At 44.3% G+C, this 21,695-nt stretch overlaps 1 protein-coding gene across 2 annotated transcripts in view; it reads left to right on the top strand.

Annotated features, from left to right (window-relative positions):
* Positions 1-2,656: 2,656 nt before the first annotated feature.
* The window catches only part of gtpbp3 (GTP binding protein 3, mitochondrial), a 48,331-nt gene continuing 29,292 nt past the window's right edge, over positions 2,657-21,695 (top strand). Inside the window, exons 1-3 of one of the 2 annotated variants that reach the window (XM_063063703.1) lie at positions 2,657-2,776; positions 5,040-5,196; positions 5,434-5,530. In XM_063063703.1, the coding sequence (XP_062919773.1) occupies positions 2,712-2,776; positions 5,040-5,196; positions 5,434-5,530 (319 nt within the window). In that variant the 5' untranslated portion in view covers positions 2,657-2,711. Of the gene's footprint in view, positions 2,777-3,335; positions 3,534-5,039; positions 5,197-5,433; positions 5,531-21,695 lie in introns of those variants that run through there. The other variant, XM_063063702.1, reaches the window with a different exon arrangement.

Genomic DNA, 21,695 nt, shown 5'->3' on the forward strand with positions numbered 1-21,695 from the left:
AACACCACTTTCCTACTAACATGTATTTCCCTCAGTTCCTCCATCTCACTGGACCCTCTGTCCCCTACTATTTCCAGAAGATTATTTAGCTCGCTGTTCTGCGAAGTTTACTCATCTCTGCACTGAACAAAATGGGCTCCTGCAGTGAAGAGTGGCTTCATGGCTGTAGACTCATTTTCGTGACCTTCAGTTCTGAATGTTATTTGCTGACTTTTATGGTTTACAGATTTGTTTTTTCCCTGCACACTGGATGTTTGATGGTCTTTTCAATGGGTTCTATCAGGTTTCTTTGTTTAGTGGCTGCCTGTAAGGAGATGAATCTCAAGGTTGTATACAGACATCCCACCTCTCCTGGAAGTTCCAGGAGTCTCCCGCACATTGATAGCGGCTCCCTGATGCCCGCAAATTATATACAATATCCTGGAAATCTATTTTTAAAATATATATTTATATACTACTAGCTCCATTGGGCTGTCTTGTGTGGGAAGAGAAATGACAGATGAAGTTAAATGGGAAGTGTTGCACCTCAGTAGGGCAAATGCAAGGGCAAGATCCAGGACAGTGTTACTGAGTGGAGAGATCTTGGGAGCTAAGTTCACAGCTCCTTGAAAGTGCTACACAGGTCAATAGGGTGGTTAAGAAGGTTTAATGAATGCTTGCCTTTATTAGCTGAGGCATTGAGCTCAGAAGTCCATAAGACATGGGAGCAGATTTAGGCCATTTGTCCCATTGAGGGTGCTCCACCATTCAATCATGGCTGAACCTTCTTCCCCCTCCTCAGCCCCATTCCCCAGCTTTCTCCCCATAACCTTTGATGCAGTGGCCAATCAAGAACTGATCAATTTCTGCCTTAAATGCACCCAATGGCCTGGCCTCCACAGCTGCATGTGGTAACAAATTCCACAAATTCACCACCCTCTAGCTAAAGAAATTACTCCACATCTGTTTTAAATGGATGCCTCTCTGTCCTGAGGCTGTGCCCTCTTGTCCTTGACTCCCCGACCCTGGGAAACATCCTTTCCATATCTACTCTGTCTTGGCCTTACAATATTTGAAAGGTTTCAGTGAGATCCCTCCCACTAATCCTAAATTCCAGCAAGTACAGACCCAGAGCCATCAAATGTTCCTCATATGATAACCCTTTCATTCCTGGAATCATCCTTGTGAGCTTACTCTGAACATTCTCCAAAGACAGCACATCTTTTCTTAGATGAGGGGACCAAAACTATTCACATTACTCAAGGTGAGGCTTCACCAGTCCCTTATAAAGCCTCAGCATCACGTCCCTGTTCTTGTATTCAAGACCTCTTGAAATTAATGCAAACATTGCATTTGCCTTCCTCACCATCGACTCTACCTGTAAGTTAACCTTCAGGGTGTTCTGCACAAGAACTCCCAATCCCTTTGCATATCAGATTTTTGGATTTTCTCCCTGTTTAGAAAATAGTCTGTGCATTTATTTCTACTATCAAAATGCATGACCATGCATTTTCCAACATTATATTTCATTAGCCATTTTCTTGCCCACTCTCCTAATCTGCCCAAGTCCTTCTGCAGCCGACCTGTTTCCTCAACACTACCTGCCTCTCCACTAACCTTCATATCATCTGCAAATTTGGCAACAATCATTGAAATCATTGTTATACAGCATAAAGTCAAGAGGTTATAAAACTCTGGTTAAGCCACATCTGGAGAATTGCATACAGTTCTGGTCAGCCCCACAATAGGAAGGATGTTGAGGCTTTGGAGAGGGCGCAGAAGAAGTTTACCAGGATGCTGTCTGGTTTGAAGAGCTGGAGAAACCTGGGTTGTTTTCTCTGGAGTGGCAGAGGCAAAAGGAAGATTTGACAGAGGTTTATAAGAATTATGAGAGGCACAGATAGAGTGGACAGAGTATCTGTTTCCCAGGGTTGAAATGTCTAATACCTGAGGGCATACATTGAAGGCAAGAGGGGGTAGGTTCAAGGGGGATGTGAGGGGTAAGTTTTTTTACTCAAGAGTGGTGGATGCCTGGAATGCGCTGCCTGGTACGGTGTTAGAGGCAAATACATTAGAAGCTTTTAAGAGATGTTTAGATAGGCACATGGATGTGAGGAAGATGGAGGGATATGGACATGGTGTAGGTAGGAGAGATTAGTGTTTGGGTGTTTTTGATTTGCTTTTTAGCTGTTTCCACACAACACTGTTGGCTCAATGGCCTGTTCCTTTGCTGCACTGTTCTATGTTCTATCTTTTGTGCTCTAGATGTGAGGCCGGCAAGGAATAGGAATGATTCACTTGTGTTCAAATCTTGCAATGACAGCCACTATATTTGGTTCCTAATTACTTGTTGTGCGAGCAAGTTGGGTTTCAGTGATTGTGGGTTGGTCTGTATCCTCTTACTCTTTAAGATGCTTTTTAAAAATCCATCTCTGAATAAGCATTGGTCAACAGCATCAAGGGCTCTGTGCCAAGCTATCTGATATTTCAGCCACACTGTTCTACACACTAGCACTATTGATACAAAACAGGTGCAATGGTCCTCAGCGTCAGAGGAGCCAACCTTTTGTTCGCAGCTTTCACGTGGCCAGGTGTAACATCAGGTAAGCAATTTGGCATTGACTTTGTGATTGGTCTGCTGCAGTACCCATCGTCGTGAGTAGATGGCGTAGTCGAGCATTTCCCTTCCCCGTGAGCCGCCAATTAACGGCTGGATTGGACACGTCAGAGTAATGGAGCGAGTAGCGGCGGTCGGTTTGCGTTCCTTGCTGCGGGGCGTCCGGCCGAATGTGGGCAGGTTAGCAGCCGCAACGAGACCAATACTGCGATCATGCGTCTGCTGCGGGCCTGCGCGATGTCCCGTGCCGTGGCCTAACAGGAAGCACGCATCTCTATCCCAGTATTCTGGGCAGGAGGCTTCCTTGCATAAACGTTAAATGCGAAATGTGACCCCATTAATGCTATTTTGCTAGGAAACGTGGTCGTCTCGAGCCACAGCGGTAGATTTTCTGATCTGGACGACATGTTTTAAAGTTATTTTGTGCTTTTACAACACAATTTCCTCAGATTATGCTAAGAATGGCACAGGACCCATTGCTGTGTGTGGCCAGAGAACTCCTGCATGGAGGAACTCGGCGTGTTGAGCAGGATCTGTGGAGAGAGTTGTGTTTTGACTCTCAGTTCCTCCAGCAGTTTTTTTGCTCCAAATTCCAGCATTTGCTGGGTGAAACTGCCCCTTTGGTCACACAGACGCACACACAACACCGCTCAGAAATAACACGTCAGCGTGTTTCGGGGCCAACTTTTTTCGCTTCGGTTCCAACGTTGAAAGTTTTTAATAATCCTCTCGATCCTGCGCTTACGTGTAATTTATGACGGATTCCAGACATGTAATTTCTATAACACAAGAATATTTGTAGATGTTGGAAATCCAAAGCGACACAGAAAATGCTGGAGGAGCTCAGCAGGTCGGGAGCATCTATGGAAATGAATTTACAGTCGACGCTGTGGGCAGAGACCTTTCTGCAGGACCTGTTGAGTTCCTCCGGCATTTTGTACGTGTTTGCTTTTTACTTCGATTGTGTGTGTACTCGGTTCACATTTGATTGACGAGGGCGACAACCTGTCCTCAGCTGGTGATCGGTACAGAAACATAGAAATATAGAAAATAGGTGCAGGAGTAGGCCATTCGGCCCTTAGAGCCTGCACCGCCATTCAGTATGATCATGGCTGATCATCCAACTGAGAACCCTGCACCAGCCTTCCCTCCATACCCCCTGATCCCCGTAGCCACAAGGGCCATATCTAACTCCCTCTTAAATATAGCCAATGAACTGGCCTCAACTGTTTCCTGTGGCAGAGAATTCCACAGATTCACCACTCTCTGTGTGAAGAAGTTTTTCCTAATCTTGGTCCTAAAAGGCTTCCCCTTTATCCTCAAACTGTGACCCCTCGTTCTGGACTTCCCCAACATCGGGAACAATCTTCCTGCATCTAGCCTGTCCAATCCCTTTAGGATTTTATATGTTTCAATCAGATCCCCCTTCAATCTTCTAAATTCCAACGAGTATAAGCCTAGTTCATCCAGTCTTTCATCATATGAAAGTCCTGCCATCCCAGGAATCAATCTGGTGAACCTTCTTTGTACTCCCTCTATGGCAAGGATGTCTTTCCTCAGATTAGGGGACCAAAACTGCACACAATACTCCAGGTGTGGTCTCACCAAGGCCTTGTACAACTGCAGTAGTACCTCCCTGCTCCTGTACTCGAGTCCTCTTGCTATAAATGCCAGCATACCATTTGCCTTTTTCACCGCCTGCTGTACCTGCATGCCCACTTTCAATGACTGGTGTATAATGACACCTTGGTCTCGTTGCACCTCCCCTTTTCCGAATCGGCCACCATTCAGATTCTGTTTTCCTGTTTTTGCCACCAAATTGGATAACTTCACATTTATCCACATTAAATTGCATCTGCCATGAATTTGCCCACTCACCTAACCTGGCCAAGTCACCCTGCATCCTCTTAGCATCCTCCTCACAGCTAACACTGCCGCCCAGCTTCGTGTCATCCGCAAACTTGGAGATGCTGCATTTAATTCCCTCATCTAAGTCATTAATATATATTGTAAACAACTGGGGTCCCAACACTGAGCCTTGTGGTACCCCACTAGTCACTGCCTGCCATTCTGAAAAGGTCCCGTTTATTCCCACTCTTTGCTTCCTGTCTGCCAACCAACTCTCTATCCACATCGATAACTTACCTACAGTATTGAGTCTCAACAGATTCAGCGACATCTGTACCAGGAGATATATTTACTGTTTCCGGTGTTGTCACTTCTGACCTGCCAAGTGTTTCCGGCTTTTCTATTTTTATCTCGGATTTTCCATGTCAGCAGTTTCGGTATTTTTTTTATCATCGCGATAGAGAGTGAAAACAAACCTTTTGCTGACAACCAAGCTCCTAATTACTCTAAACTTACCTGAGCTTATTTTATTGATCCTACTTTCCCGGTAATTACGGGTTTCAGATTAAAAGTAATGTTCATTCTCTTTGTACAGGAGGAATAATGTATTGAGGCAAAATCCTAGACTGGCAGAGATTGGTACCAGCAGTGCTGCAGGTTTAAGAGATTCCTACTTAACAGTGCAGTGTACTGACCTGAAGAAGCCATTAGAGATCCAGCGATTGCCTTCAGTTGCCCTCAAACCAACCGAGGTAAATCACGCCGCATGGATGGATGCAGGTTGTTTAAATCATTGTTTGCACTCAGCCTACTTCAAATCCAAGAGTAAACACAAATAAATACTTGGTTTATTATACTTAATGTTCCATGTACTAACCAATAACATTGATGAAGAACCTAACAGCTGCTGATGTTAAGCTGCTTGTGCATGAGAACAGGCATTGACTGAATGTCTTCCAATGATGATCTCTCCTGCACTTTGTGGTTAGGTGCGAGTGGATATTCATTGCTGTGGTGTGAACTTTGCTGACATTCTGATATGTCAAGGACTGTATCAGCATCAACCGCAGCTCCCCTTCACTCCAGGTAAAACCAATTTTTGCTGTGTAAGAATTGTGAATTGATGTTAGCAGTAAGATGTTTAATGCTTAAGACACACCAAAATTTGGGGCATAGCGGACAGTGAAGAAGGCTATCAAAGCTTGCAGCATGACAGGGACTGGCTGAAAAATAGTAGATGCAATTTTATGCCGACGTGTGAAGAGTTGCACTTTGCTGATCCTTTTCATTGGGTTGAAATCAGTGCCAGAGGTCATTCGTTGATGATGCAGCGCAAAGTTTAAAAAGGACTCGGGAGCTTTCAGCTTTCTTTTGGGAGCTGAAATCTGCGAGGGGCTAATAAAAAAGGAAGGAGGTGTGGGCAGAGCGGCCATTGTGGAAGCGGGCCAATGTTAGAGTGGTCCAGCTTTGGCTCAACAGGCTTAGGCAAGCACCGGTGGAGGTTCTAAGTAAGAAAGAAAGATTTTGGTAACTTTCTGTTCTGCTACTACATAGCTAATGCAGTGAGAATGGATCCGAAGGTAGTGGTATGTTCCTTGTGTGAGATGTGGGAAATTTGGGAGACTTACAGTGCATCGAGTTTCAGCTCCTTGGAGACCACGTCAAGTAACTGGAACTGCAGCTGGATGCCCTTTGGCTCATATGGGAATTGAGGTGATAGATAGGAGCTACAGGGAGATAGTCATCCCTAAGTTGCAGGAGACAGGTACCTGGGTGACTGTCGGGAGAGGGAAAGGGGAAGAAGCCAGTGCAGAGTACCCCTGTGACAATTTCCCTCGATAATAAGTGTGTGTATGTATATATATATATACAGTGGCATGCAAAAGTTTGAGCACCCCGGTCAAAATTTCTGTTACTGTGAATAGTTAAGTGAGTAGAAGATGAGCTGATCTCCAAAATTTTAAGAGTGGGAAAAAAAAAAGAAACGAGCACCATGCATAAGTTTGGGCACCCCAGAGATTTGAGCTCTCAGATAACTTTTACCAAGGTCTCAGACCTCAAATAGCTTGTTAGGGCTATGGCTTGTTCACAGTCATCGTTAGGAAGGCCAGGTGATGCAAATTACAAAGCTTTATAAATACGCTGACTCCTCAAACCTTGTCCCAACAATCAGCAGCCATGGGCTCCTCTAAACAGCTGCCTAGCACTCTGAAAATTAGAATAAATGATGCCCACAAAGCAGGAGAAGGCTATAAGAAGATAGCAAAGTGTTTTCAGGTAGCTGTTTCCTCAGTTCGTAATGTAATTAAGAAATGGTAGTTAACAGGAACAGTGAAGGTCAAGTTGAGGTCTGGAAGACCAAGAAAACTTTCCGAGAAAACTGTTTGTTGGATTGCTAGAAAGGCAAATCAAAACCCCCATTTGACTGCAAAAGATCTTCAGGAAGATTTAGCAGACTCTGGAGTGGTTGTGCACTGTTCTACTGTGCAGCGACACCTGCACAAATACGACCTTCATGCAAGAGTCATCAGAAGAAAACCTTCCCTGCGTCCTCACCACAAAATTCAGCGTCAGAAGTTTGCAAAGGAACATCTAAACAAGCCTGATGCATTTTGGAAACAAGTCCTGTGGACTGATGAAGTTAAAATATAACTTTTTGGCCGCAATGAGCAAAGGTATGTTTGGAGAAAAAAGGGTGCAGATTTCATGAAAAGAACACCTCTCCAACTGTTAAGCACGGGGGTGGATTGATCATGCTTTGGGCTTGTGTTGCAGCCAGTGGCACGGGAAACATTTACTGGTAGAAGGAAGAATGAATTTAATTAAATACCAGCCAATTCTGGAAGCAAACATCACACCGTCTGTGAAAAAGCTGAAGATGAAAAGAGGATGGCTTCTACAACAGGATAATGATCCTAAACACACCTCAAAATCCACAATGGACTACCTCAAGAGGCACAAGCTGAAGGTTTTGCCATGGCCCTCACAGTCCCCTGACCTAAACATCATCAAAAATCTGTGGATAGACCTCAAAAGAGCAGTGCATGCAAGATGACCCAAGAATCTCACAGAACTAGATGCCTTTTGCAAGGAAGTATGGGCAAAACTCCCCCAAACAAGAATTGAAAGACTCTTAGTTGGCTACAGAAAGTGTTTACAAGCTGTGATACTTGCCAAAGGGGGTGTTACTAAGTACTGATCATGCAGGGTGCCAAAACTTTTGCTTCGGGCCCTTTTCCTTTTTTGTTATTTTGAAACTGTAAAAGATAGAAATAAAAGAGTAACCTTGCTTAAAATCTTAAAGAAATGTGTCATCTTTAACTTTATGCCTTTTGGAAATCAGGTCATCTTTTACTCACTTAACTATTCACAGTAACAGAAATTTTGACCAGGGGTGCCCAAACTTTTGCATGCCACTGTATATGTGTTGGTGCGTGGCCAAGTGGTTGAGGCATTCGTCTAGTGATTTGAAGGTCTTTAGTTCAAGCCTTGGCTGAGCAACGCGTGTGTCCTTGAGCAAGTCACTTAACCACACATTGCTCTGTGACGACACTGGTGCCAAGCTGTGTGGGTCCTAATGCCCTTCCCTTGGACCATATCAGTGAGTGGAGAGGGGAGACTTGCAGCATAGGCAACTGCTGGTCTTCCATACAACCTTGCCCAGGCCTGCGCCCTGGAAACCTTCCAAGGCTCAAATCCATGGTCTCATGAGACTAACGGATGTCTGTAAATATATAACCACAAGAGATTTGGCAGTTTCTGGAAATCCAGAGTAACACACACAAAATGCTGGAGGAACTCAGCAGTATCTTTGGAGGGGACTATTTCAGGTTGAACCCTTTCATCAGGACTGGAAAGCAAGGGAGAAAAAGCAGAATAAGATGGGGGAGGGGTGCTGGAAAGGAGTGCAAGCTGGAAAGTGTTATGTAAGGGGAAGATAGGTGAGTGGGGGTGAAGTGAGAGGCTAGGAGGTGATAGGTGAAAAGCTCAAGGGCTGAAGAAGAAGGAATCTGATAGGAGAGGAGAGTGGACCATGGGAGAAATGGAAGGAAAGGGGGTACCAGAGGGTGATAGGAGGTAAGGAAAAGAGAATGGGTAAGAGGAGATCCAGAGTGCGGAATGGAGAAAGGGGGAAGGGAGGGGGGAGAAATTACTGAAGTTAGGAAAATCAATATTCATGCATTGGGAGTGGTGAGTTTGGAATGAACTATTGCATTGGGGAAAGGTGTGAGAGGGAATACATTATTATACTAGGAATGGTGAGTGCAAGAATAAATTATTACCATGGGAGCTTTGAGTATGTGATTGAGTTATCACACTGGGAATATTGTGTGTGGGAGTGAATTGTTACGTTAGAAATGATGAGATGGGAATCAATTATTGCACTGGGGACTGTGAGTGTGGGAATAATTTCTTACATCGAAACAGTGAGTGTGAGTGATTTATTACACCAAGAATGGTGAGTGTGCAAATGAATTATATGACTAGAAATGGTGAGTTGGGAATGAATTATTACTCTGAGAACAGTGAGTGTGGAAAAGAATGATTAAACTGGGAGCGGTGAGTGCAGGAATGAACTGGTTACTAAGTTATTGCCAGACCTGTGTTACTGAGTACGGAGTAGTCCAGTATGAGAAAAAGTAATTACTCTGGCAAACAATGTGGTAGTACATAGGACTATTACACTGTTTTGCACTAGTTATTTATTTTTGTAACAGTAATTTTTATATCTTGCACTATACTGCTACCACAAAGCAACAAATGCTTTGTATTTAATGAATACTTTACTTCAGTATTCACTATGGAAAAGGACTTTGGCGATTCTAGGGATGACTTATAGCGGACTGAAAAGCTTGAGCATATAGACATTAAGAAAAAGGATGTGCTGGAGCTTTGGAAAGCATCAAGTTGGATAAGTCACCGCAACCGGACGAGATGTACCCTTCTGTCTCTTCTTTCAGTTAGTCCTGACGAAGGGTCTCGGCCCAAAACGTCGACTGCACCTCTTCCTAGAAATGCTACCTGGCCTGCTGCATTCACCAGCAACTTTGATGTGTGTTGCTTGAGACGTACCCTAGCCTACTATGGGAGGCGAGGAAGAGATTGCTGACTGCTGGCAATGATCTATGCATCATCAATGGGGACAGGAGAGGTTCTGGATGATTGGAGGGTTGCAGACGTAAGGCTCACTGGTCTATAATTACCCGGACTATCCCTACTACCTTTTTTGAACAAGGGGACAACTTTCACCTCCCTCCAATCCTCCGGTACCATTCCCATGGACAACGAGGGCATAAAGATCCTAGCTGGAGACTCAGTAATCTCTTCCCTTGCCTTGTGGAGCAACCTGGGGAATATTCCGTCAGGCCCCGGGGACTTATCCGTCCTAATGTATTTTAACAATTCCAACACCTCCTCTCCCTTAATATCAACATGCTCCAGAACATCAACCTCACTCATATTGTCCTTACCATCATCAAGTTCCCTCTCATTGGTGAATACCGAAGAGAAGTATTCATTGAGGACTTCGCTCACTTCCACATCCTCCAGGCACATCTTCCCACCTTTATCTCTAATTGGTCCTACCTTCACTCCTGTCATCCTTTTTTTCTTCACATAATTGAAGAATGCCTTGGGGTTTTCCTTTACCCTACTCACCAAGGCCTTCTCATGTCCCCTTCTTGCTCTTCTCAGCCCCTTCTTAAGCTCCTTTCTTGCTTCCCTATATTCCGCAATAGACCCATCTGATCCTTGCTTCCTAAACCTCATGTATGCTGCCTTCTTCCACCTGACTAGATTTTCCACCTCATTTGTCACCCATGGTTCCTTCACCCTACCATTCTTTATCTTCCTCATCGGGACAAGTTTATCCTAACTTCCTGCAAGAGATCCCTAAACATCGACCACATGTCCATAGTACATTTCCCTGCAAAAACATCATCCCAATTCACACCCACAAGTTCTAGCCTTATAGCCTCATAATTTGCCCTTCCCCAGTTAAAAATTTTCCTGACCTCTCTGATTCTATCCTTTTCCATGATAATGCTAAAGGCCAGGGAGCAGTGGTCACTGTCCCCCAGATGCTCACCCACTGAGAGATCTGTGACCTGACCTGGTTCATTACCTAATACTAGATCTAGTATGGCATTCCCCCTAGTCGGCCTGTCAACATACTGTGACAGGAATCTGTCCTGGACTCTGCCCCGTCTAAACCATTGGAACTAATCAGGTGCCAATCAATATTAGGGAGTTAAAGTCACCCATGATAACAACCCTGTTATTTTTGCACCTTTCCAAAATCTGCCTCCCAATCTGCTCTTTGGTATCTCTGCTGCTACCAGGGGGCCTATAGAATACTCCCAATAGAGTAATTGCTCCCTTCCTGTTCCTGACTTCCACCCATACTGACTCAAAAGAGGATCCTGCTGCATTACCCATCCTTTCTGTAGCTGTAATAGTATCCCTGACCAGTAATGCCATCCATCCTCCCCTTTTTCCGCCCTCTCTATCCCTTTTAAAGCACTGAAATCCAGGAATATTGAGAATCCATTCCTGCCCTGGTGCCAGCCAAGTCTCTGTAATGGCCACACATCATAATTCCATGTATGTATCCAAGCTCTCAGTTCATCACCTTTGTTCCTGATGCTTCTTGCATTGAAGTACACGCAGTTTAGCCCTTCTACCTTACTACCTTTACACCCTTTATTCTGCTTCTCTTTCCTCAAAGCCTCTTTATATGTCAGATCTGGCTTTATTCCATGCACTATACTTGCAGTTCTCGCATGACCTTTATCCTCTTTCACCTCACTATCTGCTCTAACACTCTGGTTCTCCTCCCCCTGCAAATCTAGTTTAAACCCCCGGAGCAGCATTAGCAAACCTTCCGGCAAGGATGTCCGTCCCTCTCCAGTTCAGGTGCAACCCGTCCCTTCGGAACAGGTCCCACCTTCCCTGGAACAAAGCCGAATTGTCCAGAAACATAAAGCCCTCCCTCCTGCACCAACTCTTTAGCCTCGTATTTAACTGCATTATCTTCCTATTTCTAGCTTCACTGGCATGTGGCACGGGTAGCAATCTTGAGATCGCAACCCTGGAGATCCTGTCCTTCAACTTTGCACCTAACTCCCTAAACTCTTTGCAGGACCTCCTCCTCCTTCCTATCCACGCCATTGGTCCCTACATGGACTAGGATATCTGGCTGCACACCCTCCCTCTTGAGAATACTGAGAACTCGATCTGAGATATCGCGGACCCTAGCACCAGGGAGGCAACAGACCATCAGGGATTCTCGATCTCTCTCACAGAACCTCTTATCTGTCCCCCTAACTATCAAATCCCCTATCACTAGTGCAGTTGTACAAGGCCTTGGTGAGACCACACCTGGAGTATTGTGTGCAGTTTTGGTCCTTTAATATGAGGAAAGACAGTCTTGCCATAGAGGGAGTACAAAGAAGGTTCACCAGATTGATTCCTGGGACGGCAGGACTTTCATATGATGAAAGACTGGATCGACTAGGCTTATACTTGCTGGAATTTAGAAGATTGAGGGGGGATCTTATTGAAACGTGTAAGATCCTAAAGGGATTGGACAGGCTAGATGCAGGAAGATTGTTCCCGATGTTGGGGAAGTCCAGAACGAGGGGTCACAGTTTGAGGATAAAGGGGAAGCCTTTTAGGACCGAGATGAGGAAAAACTTCTTCACAGAGAGAGTGGTGAATCTGTTAAATTCTCTGCCACAGGAAACAGTTGAGGTCAGTTCATTCGCTATATTTAAGAGGGAATTAGATATGGCCCTTGTGGCTAAAGGGATCGGCGGTATAGAGAGAGAAGGCAGGTACAGGGTTCTGAGTTGGATGATCAGCCATGATCATACTGAATGGCAATGCAGGCTCGAAGGGCCGAATGGCCTACTCCTGCACCTATTTTCTATGCTTTCCCTCCTTCTCTTCTGAGCTGAGGCTCCAGTCTTGGTGCCAGAGATGTGACCACTGCAACTTGTCCCTGGTAGGTCATTCCCACCAACAGTCTCCAAAACGGTATACTTATTATTGATGGGAACGGCCACAGGGGTGCTGTGCTCATTCTGTCTGTTCTCCTTCCCTCTCCTGACAGTCACCCAGTTTGGGCACCCTGGTCAAAATTTCTGTTACTGTGAATAGCTGAGTGCGTAAAAGATGAACTGATTTCCAAAAGGTATAAAGTTGAAGAAGACACATTTCTTTAATATTTTAAGCAAGAAAACTTTTTTATTTCCATCTTTTACAGTTTCAAAATAACAAAAATGGAAAAGGGCCCAAAGCAAAAGTTTGGGCTCCCTGCATGGCAGTACTTAGTAACACCCCCTTTGGCAAGTATCACAGCGTGTAAATGCTTTCTGTAGACAGCTAAGAGTCTTTCAATTCTTGTTAGGGGGATTTTCATCCATTCTTCCTTGCAAAAGGCTTCTGGTTCTGTGAGATTCTTGGGCTCTCTTGCATGCACTGCTCTTTTGAGGTCTGTCCACAGATTCTCGATGATGTTTAGGTCAGGGGACTGTGAGGGCCATGGCACAACCTTCAGCTTGCGCCTCTAGGTAGTCCATTGTGGATTTTGAGGTGTGTTTAGGATCATGATCTGGTTGTCGAAGCCATCCTCTTTTCATCTTCAGCTTTTTCACAGACGGTGTGATGTTTGCTTCCAGAATTGGCTGGTATTTAATTAAATTCATTCTTCCTTCTACCAATAAATGTTCCCCGTGCCACTGGCTGCAACGCAAGCCCAAAGCATGATCGAACCACCCCCGTACTTAACAGCTGGAGAGGCGTTCTTTTCATGAAATCTGCACCCTTTTTTCTCCAAACATACCTTTGCTCGTTGCGGCCAAAAAGTTATATTTTAACTTCATCAGTCCACAGGACTTGTTTCCAAAATGCATCAGGCTAGTTTAGATGTTCCTTTGCAAATTTCTGACGCTGAATTTTGTGGTGAGAACGCAGGAAAGGTTTTCTTCTGATGACTCTTCCATGAAGGTCATATTTGTGCAGGTGTCGCTGCACAGTAGAACAGTGCATCACCACTCCAGAGTCTACTAAATCTTCCTGAAGGTCTTTTGCAGTCAAATGGGGGTTTTGATTTGCCTTTCTAGCAATCCTACGAGCAGTTCTCTTGGAAAGTTGTCTTGGTCTTCCAGACCTCAACTTGACCTCCACCATTCCTGTTAACTACCATTTCTTAATTACATTACGAACTGAGGAAACGGCTACCTGAAAATGCTTTGCTACCTTCTTATAGTCTTCTCCTGCTTTGTGGGCATCATTTATTTTAATTTTCAGAGTGCTAGGCAGCTGCTTAGAAGAGTCCATAGCTGCTGATTGTTGGGACAAGGTTTGAGGAGTCAGGGTATTTATAAAGCTTTGAAATTTGCATCACCTGGCCTTTCCTAACGATGACTGTGAACAAGCCATAGCCCTAACAAGCTATTTGAGGTCTGAGACCTTGGTAAAAGTTATCTGAGAGCTCAAATCTCTTGGGGTGCCCAAACTTTTGCATGGTGCTCCTTTCCTTTTTTTCACTCTAAAATTGTACAAAACAAAAAATAATACATGAGTCTTGCTTAAAATATTGAAAAGGACGTTTCATCTTTAACTTTATGACTTTTGGAGATCAGTTCATCTTCTCACTTAACTATTCACAGTAACAGAAATTTTGACTGGGGTGCCCAAACTTTTGTATATATAGAGAGAGAGAGAGCGCGCGTGCACGCTGTCGGGTGCTTAAGACCTTTGCAGTACTGTATTTGTCAATGTGGAGTCGAGAACGAGTTTGTCAATCTGGCGGGAGTAAAGGATATTGGGAATGGCGAGAATGGAGTGCCACAGGAGGGGTGTGGGAGAGATGGCAGAGAAGGAGTGCCAGAGGCAGAGAGTTGGTGCAGGTGTAGATACACTCAGCCCTGAGATGCCAGGCAAGGTCATTTGATTCCAAACAATTAGCTTATTGATCATTACAGAATGTCTCTCTGCTGCTTGCTTCCCCCCCTCCCTTCCTCTCCCTTTTCCCAACCATGATTCCTGTCTCCTGACCCCTTTCCAGTCTCAGTCCACAATGGAGACCCATATCTGAATCAGGTTTATCACCACTCACATACGTAATGAAATTTGTTTTTTTTGCAGCAGCAGCAGTATAGTGACCAACTTCTTCTTTGTCTTGTTTTACGGCGGTTGGCACCCAGCTTAATGGTGCATTACTACCACCTTCTGCTCCGGAGTGTGCAATAGACTTGCATTCTAAATCCCTTCACCCAATCACTCACTTACTCACTCACTCTCTCTCTCTCTCTCTCTCTCTCTCTCTCACACACACACACACACACACACACACACACACACACACACACACACACACACACACACTCACTCTCACACACACTCTAACCTACACTTTATCCTCCCATCTTTGGCTATCCTGGTACCCTATTCCTGCTTATCTGTCATATCCTATAAAAAACCCCTGTACCCCTTTAGAAAGCTAAAAATACCCTGACCTGTACTCTCTCAACCATGCCCGGCAACCCTTTTAATGTGAATTCCTGCACCCCCAATTCCCTTAGATTAATTCTCATCATCTCTCTCTGTATCCCATACTTCCTGCAACTCAGAACTGCATGTTCTACTGACTCCTCTTCTTGACATTCCTCACACAATCCTGTCTGGTGTTTCCCTATCATTTTCAATGTTTTGTTTAATGCACAGTGCCCCAGTCTTAACCTAGTCCACACAGTCTCCTCTCTTCTGTATCTACTACCTACCCTAGCACCTGCAACACTTCTTTGTATTTGATATAAATGCCTCTGTTTCCCCTTCCTGTTTCATCTTTCTTGCCACATTTGGTTGATTTTTTTTCCCAGATTACACACTTAACCTCTGTTTTACTGATAGTAATGTACATTTCTATATTTTCTTTCATTAATGCCCTCTTTGCCAACTCATCCACCCTCTCATTCCCCTTCACCCCTACATGTGCTGGAACCTATAGAAATTTTACCTGACCTCCCTGATTTGCAATTCTTGTGACTGACTGAAGGACTTCATAAAAGTACATCTTGCCAACTGTTTGAGTGAAAAGACCTTAAACTTGCTAGAACTGAGGATGAATCTGAGTATATCAACACTTTGACTTGTCTAACTTTCTCCACCCATCGCATCGCAACGCAACCAACACTGCCAGCATCTCCACTGTATACACCCCTAACTTATTAGAGTATAGTGACCAAGCCTTTGACGCTAAGTCTAGCTTTGTGGTTCATAAGGGGAGGGGGTGGGGTTGGAAGAGGAGTGCAGTAGTGATAAGGGACTCCATGACTAGAGGAGCAGGAAACAGATTCTGCAGATATGAAAGAGACACCCGAATGGTGTGTTGCCTTCCAAGGCCCAGGGTCAGGGATGTGAACGGTCAGGTCGGCGGCATTTTAAAGAGGGAGGCTGAACAGCTGGAAGTCATGGTACGTACAAGTACCAGTGACATAGGTGGCAAACGGGAGGAGGGTATGACGAGCAAATACAGCAAGTTAGGCAGAAAGCTGAAAAGCAGAACCTCCAGAGTACTAATTGCTATCTGTGCCACATGCCAGTGAGGGTAAGAGTAAGAAGATTGTGTGGCTGAAGAATTGGCGCAAGGAGCAGGTTTTCAGATTTATGGATCATTGCGATCTCTTTTAGGGAAGGTATGATCTATGCAAAAAGGACGGGTTACATCTGAACCTAAGGGGAACCAATATCCTTGCTGGCAGGTTTGCAAGAGATGTTGGGGAGGGTTTAAATGAACTTGACAGGGGAATGGGGACTGATAGGGTTGAGGATGGGACAGTTGGTATACAAGTAGATGAAGTGAATAGTGAGACTGTGAGGAAGGGCAGGCAGATGATAGGGCAAAATTGCAGTCAGTGCAATGAGTTAAAGCAGGGGTCCCCAACCTCTTTTGCACCACGGACCGGTTTAATATTGACAATATTTTTGTGGACTGGTCGACTGGGGGGTGGAGTATTCAAGTAGGGTTAAACTCACCTCAGCATGTCTTTTACAGTTAGAGTTGCCAACTCTCTCACTCCCAAATAAGGGACGAAAGTAGCAGTCAAATGCAGGACAGTGTTTACCCTGAGGAAGACTACCATGACCATGAAGCCTTGCATGGGCACCTGTGTGTACGTGCGATTTTTTTCACCCACAAATCGGTTTTGACTTTATCTTCCTGACTACGATGCACATATATTATTTCTACTTTATAAAGGCTGTGTATTTATCATATTATTCCTGCTTTTACTATATGTTAGTGTTATTTTAGGTTTTATGTGTTATTTGGTATGATTTGGTAGGTTATTTTTTGGGTCTGGGAACGCTCAAAAATTTTTCCCAAATAAATTAATGGTAATTGCTTCTGCGCTTTACACCATTTTGGCATGAAAGGTTTCATAGGAATGCTCTACCTTAGCTGGGGAAGTATGGAACAAGGGTGGTCCCTTATGGGACAAACCAACTTAGCCCAATATATGGGATGTCCCAGCAATACGGGACAGTTGGCAACCCTCTGTTTAAGCTCAACAGTGCGTGACAGGGAATGAGGAAAGGTGCAGCTGACTTGTATAGTTTCCTCGCGGCCCGGTAGTATATGCTTTGTGGCCTGGTGGTTGGGGACCGCTGAGTTAAAGTATAATGGAGCCAAAATCATGGGGGATTTCAATATGCAGGTAGATTGGGAAAATCAGGTTGGTGCTAGATCCTAAGAGAGGGAATATGTAGAATGCCAACAAGATGGCATTTTAGAGCAGCCTGTGGTTGAGCCCAGTAAGGGAAAGGCAATTCTGGATTGGGTGTTGTGCAATGAACCTGGTTTGATTCGGAAGCTTGTAAATGAGCTTTTAGGAGGTAGTGATCATAATATGATAGAATTTACTCTGCTGTTTGAGAAGAAGATGAAATCACAATGTATCAGTAGTAGAGTGGAGTAAAGGGAATTACAGAGGCATGAGAAAGGAGCTGGCCAGAATTGACTGGAAGGAGACACTAGCAGGAATGATGGTAGAACAGCAGTGGCTGGTGTTTCTGGCAGTGATTCTGAAGCCGCAGGAAAGATACATCCCAAAGATGAAGAAGATTCCAAAGGGAGGATGAGGCAACTGTGACTAATAAGGGAAGTCAAAGGCAGCATAAAAGAGAGGAAACATAGCAAAACTTAGTGGGATTTTAGCGGATTGGGGAGTTTCTAAAAACCAACAGAAGGCAACTAAAAAAAGCAAAAAGAGACAAAAGATGAAATATGAAGGTAAGCCAGCCAATAATATAAAAGACGGTGCAAAAAGCTTTTATAGATATATAATGCGTAAAAGAGACAAGAGTGGAAAATTATGCTGGAGTGGTAGTAATCGGGACAAAGAAATGTTGGACAAACATAATAAGTATTTTGAATCAGTCTTCACCGTGGGAGACATCAGTATGTTAGAAATATGTGTGTGTCTGGGGCAGAAGTGAGACTTGTTGCTATTACTAAGGGAAAGGTGCTTGGGAAGCGAAAAGCTTGAAGCTAGATGTGGAGAGGATGTTTCCTCTGGTAGGTGGGAATCAGGAACTAGAGGGCACAGCCTCAAAATTGAGGGGCGACCTTCTTGAACAAAAGTAAGAAGGAATTTTTTAGCCAGGGAGTTGTGAATCTGTAGAACACTCTGCCACAGACTGCAGTGGAAGCCAAGTCCATGGGTATATTCAAAGCGGAAGTTGATGGATTCCTGATTGGTTGGACCATCAAGGGATATGGTGAGATGGCAGGTGTATGGGGTTGAATGGGATCTGGGATCAGCCATAATGAAATGGTGGAGTGGACTTGATGGGCTGAATGGCCTAATTCTGCTCCAATGTCTTATAGTCTTAAGGTAGGTGGACTAAACCTCAAGGATCTGAAAGAGGTTGCTGAAGAGACTGAGGAGGCATTAGTAATAATCTTACACGAATCACTAGATTCTGGAATGGTTCCCGAGGACTGGAAAATTAGAAATGTCACTCCACTCTTTAAGAAGGGCGGCAGAAGAAATGAAATTATAGGCCAGTTAGCCTGACCTCAGTGATTGGGAAGATGTTAGAGTCTGTTATTAAGGATGAAGTTTTGGGGTACTTGAAGGCAGAAGATAAAATAGGCCAATGTCAGCATGGTTTTTAGCTTTCTGCCTAACTTCCTATATTTGCTCGTCATGACCTCCTCCCTTTTACTATCTATGTCATTGGTACTTGTATGTACCATGACTTCTGGCTCTTCACCCTCCCCTTTTAGAAATCTTGCCTGATAAAGCTGTTGGAAGTTTTTGAGGAAATAACAGGTAGGATAGATAAGGAGAGTCAGTGGATGTTGTATACTTTGATTTTCAGGAGGCCTTTGACAGGGTGCCACAGGTGAGGCTGTTTAACAAAATAAGAGCTCGTGGTACTACAGAAAAGGTAGAAGCATGGATAGACGATTGACTGGCAGGAGGCAAAGAATGGGAACAAAGGGGGCCTTTACTGTTTGGCTGCCAGTGACTAATGGTGTGCTGCAGGGGTCGGTGTTGGGTCACTTCTTTTTATGTTTTAGGTGAAGGAATTGATGGCTTTGTGGCCAGTTTTGTGTATGGTATGAAGGGACAGGTTGTGTTGGGGAAGTAAGAAGTTTGCAGAAGGACTTTGACGGATTTGGGAAATGGGCAAAGAAGTGGCAGATGGAATATAATGTAATGAAGTGCATGGTCATGCAGTTTGGCAGAAGGAATAAAGGTGTGGACTATTTTCTAAATGGGGAGAAAATTCAATATTCAGAGGTACAGAGGGACGTTGAAATCCTTGTGTAGGATACCCTAAAGCTTTTGTATGTCAATCTTTTTTCTGGCTTGGACCAATACCATGAAGCAACAGGTCAGGTTGGGAACCCCTGCCCTAAAGGTTAACTTGCAGGTTGAGGCTGTAAGACCATAAGATACTAGAGTAGAGTTAGGCCATTTGGCCCGTTGAGTCTGCTCCACCATAGCTAATCTATTCTCCTCTCAGTCACAATCTCTTGCCTTCTCCCCGAAACACTTCATGCCCTGACAAATCAAGAATCTATCAACCTCTGCCTTAAATATACCCAATGACTTGGCCTTCACAGCTGCCTGTGGCAACTAATTCCACAGATTCACCACACTCTGGCTTAAAGAAATTCCTCCTCATTGCTGTTCTAAGTGGATGACCCTCTATTCTGAGACTGTATCCTCTTGTCTTGGATTCTCCCACCATAGGAAATATCCTTTCCACGTCCATACTATCAAGGCCTTTCAACATTTGATAGTTTTCAATGTAATTCCCCCCTCATGTTTTTGAATTCCAGTGAGTACAGGCCCAAAGCCATCAAACCTCCTCATATGACAAGCCTTTCAATCCCGGAGTCATTTTCATGAATCACCTTTGAATTTTTTCTAACATCAGCATATCTTTTCTTAGATAAGGGCCTCAAAACTGCTCACAGTACTCCAAGTGAAGCCTCACCAGTGCCTTATAAAGCCTCAACAGTCTATCCTTGCATTTATATTCTAGTCCTCTCGAAATGAATGCTAACATTATATTTGCCTTCCTCACCACTGGCTCAACCTGCAAATTAACCTTTAGGGCATCCTGCACAAAGACTCCCAAGTCTCTTTGCACCTCAATTTTTTTTACTTCATTTAAAAAGTAGTCCACGTTTTTATTTCTTCTACCAAAGTGCATGACCATACACTTCCCGACACTGCATTCCATCTGCCACTTCTTTGCCCATTCTCCTAATCTGTCTGTAGCTTCTCTGCTTCCTCAAAGCTACCTTTCCCTCCACCTATCTTCATATCATCCACAAACTAGTCCACAAAGCCACCGATTCCAACATCCAAATCATTGACGCATAAAAAGAAGCAGCCCCAACAATTTGGAACACCAACAGTGGCAGCCAGCAAGAAAAGGAGCCCTTTATTCCCATTCTTTGCCTCCAGCCAATCACCCAATGCTCTATCCATGCTGGTATCTTTACTGTGATACCATGGGTGCTAAACTTGTTAAGTAGCCTCGTATGGCTCCTTGTCAAAGGTGTTCTGAAAATCCAAGTACACAACATCAACCGATGCTCCTTTGCCTATCCTGATTGTATTCTTTCAAAAAATTCCTCCAGATTGGGTGAGGAAGACAAATGCAATGTTAGCGTTCGTTATGAGAGGACTAGAATACAAAAGCGAGAATTAATGCTGTGGCTTTATAAGGCATTGGTCAGTCCACATTTTGAGTATTGTGAGTTGTTTTGGTCCCCTTATCTAAGGAAACATGCTGGCATTAGAGAAGGTCCAGAGGAGGTTCACAAGATTAATCCCAGAGATGAAAGGGTTAACGTATGATTGAAATTCTGGCTGAGTGATGTCACAAAACAACCTCTTAGTCAATGCCAGCAAGACAAAGGAGCTGAATATTGACTTCAGGAGGAGGAAGCCAGTCCTCGGGGGATCAAAGGTGGAGAGTGTCAGCAACTTTAAATTCCTCGGTATTATCTTTTCTGAGGATCTGTGCAGCTTGGAAGTGTAATAATGAAGAAAGCACAGCCATGCCTCTACTTAGGAGTTTGCAGAGATTCGGCAGGATATCTAAAACTCTGACAAATGTCTGTAGGTGTATAGTGGAGAGTATATTGACTGGCTGCATCACAGCCTGGTATGGAAACATCAATGCTCTTGAATGGCAAATCCTACAAAAAGTAGTGGATACGGCCCAGTCCATCACAGGTAAAGCCCTCCCCACCATTGAGCATATCTGCATGGAGAGCTTTTGCAGGAAAGCAGCATCCATCATCAGGGACACCCATCAGCCAGGTCATGATCTCTTCTTGCTGCTGCCATCAGGAGCCTCAGAACTCAATAATCCAGATTCAGGAACAGTTACTACCCCTCAACCATCAGGCTTTTGAATCAAAGGGGATATCTTCACTCAACTTCACTTGTCCCATCACTGAAATGTTCCCACAACCTATGGACTCACTTTCAAGGACTCTTTATCTCGCGTTCTCAATATTTATTGCTTATGTTTGTTTTTGGCAATGGGTGGATGAAGGGGGAAGGAACAAGGAGGGGGAGTCCCAACCAGCTTAGTTATGGTGTGGGGGATGGTGCAGTCTCACAGAAGGAGGCAGTTCAGCCCATTGGGACCTTTCCAGACCCCAACAAATCAGTCCTATTCCCCTTCCCCCCAGTAGCACAGCAGTTTT

This window comes from Mobula hypostoma, chromosome 12, assembly GCF_963921235.1.
Source record: "Mobula hypostoma chromosome 12, sMobHyp1.1, whole genome shotgun sequence".
Classification (NCBI taxonomy): Eukaryota; Metazoa; Chordata; class Chondrichthyes; order Myliobatiformes; family Myliobatidae; genus Mobula; species Mobula hypostoma.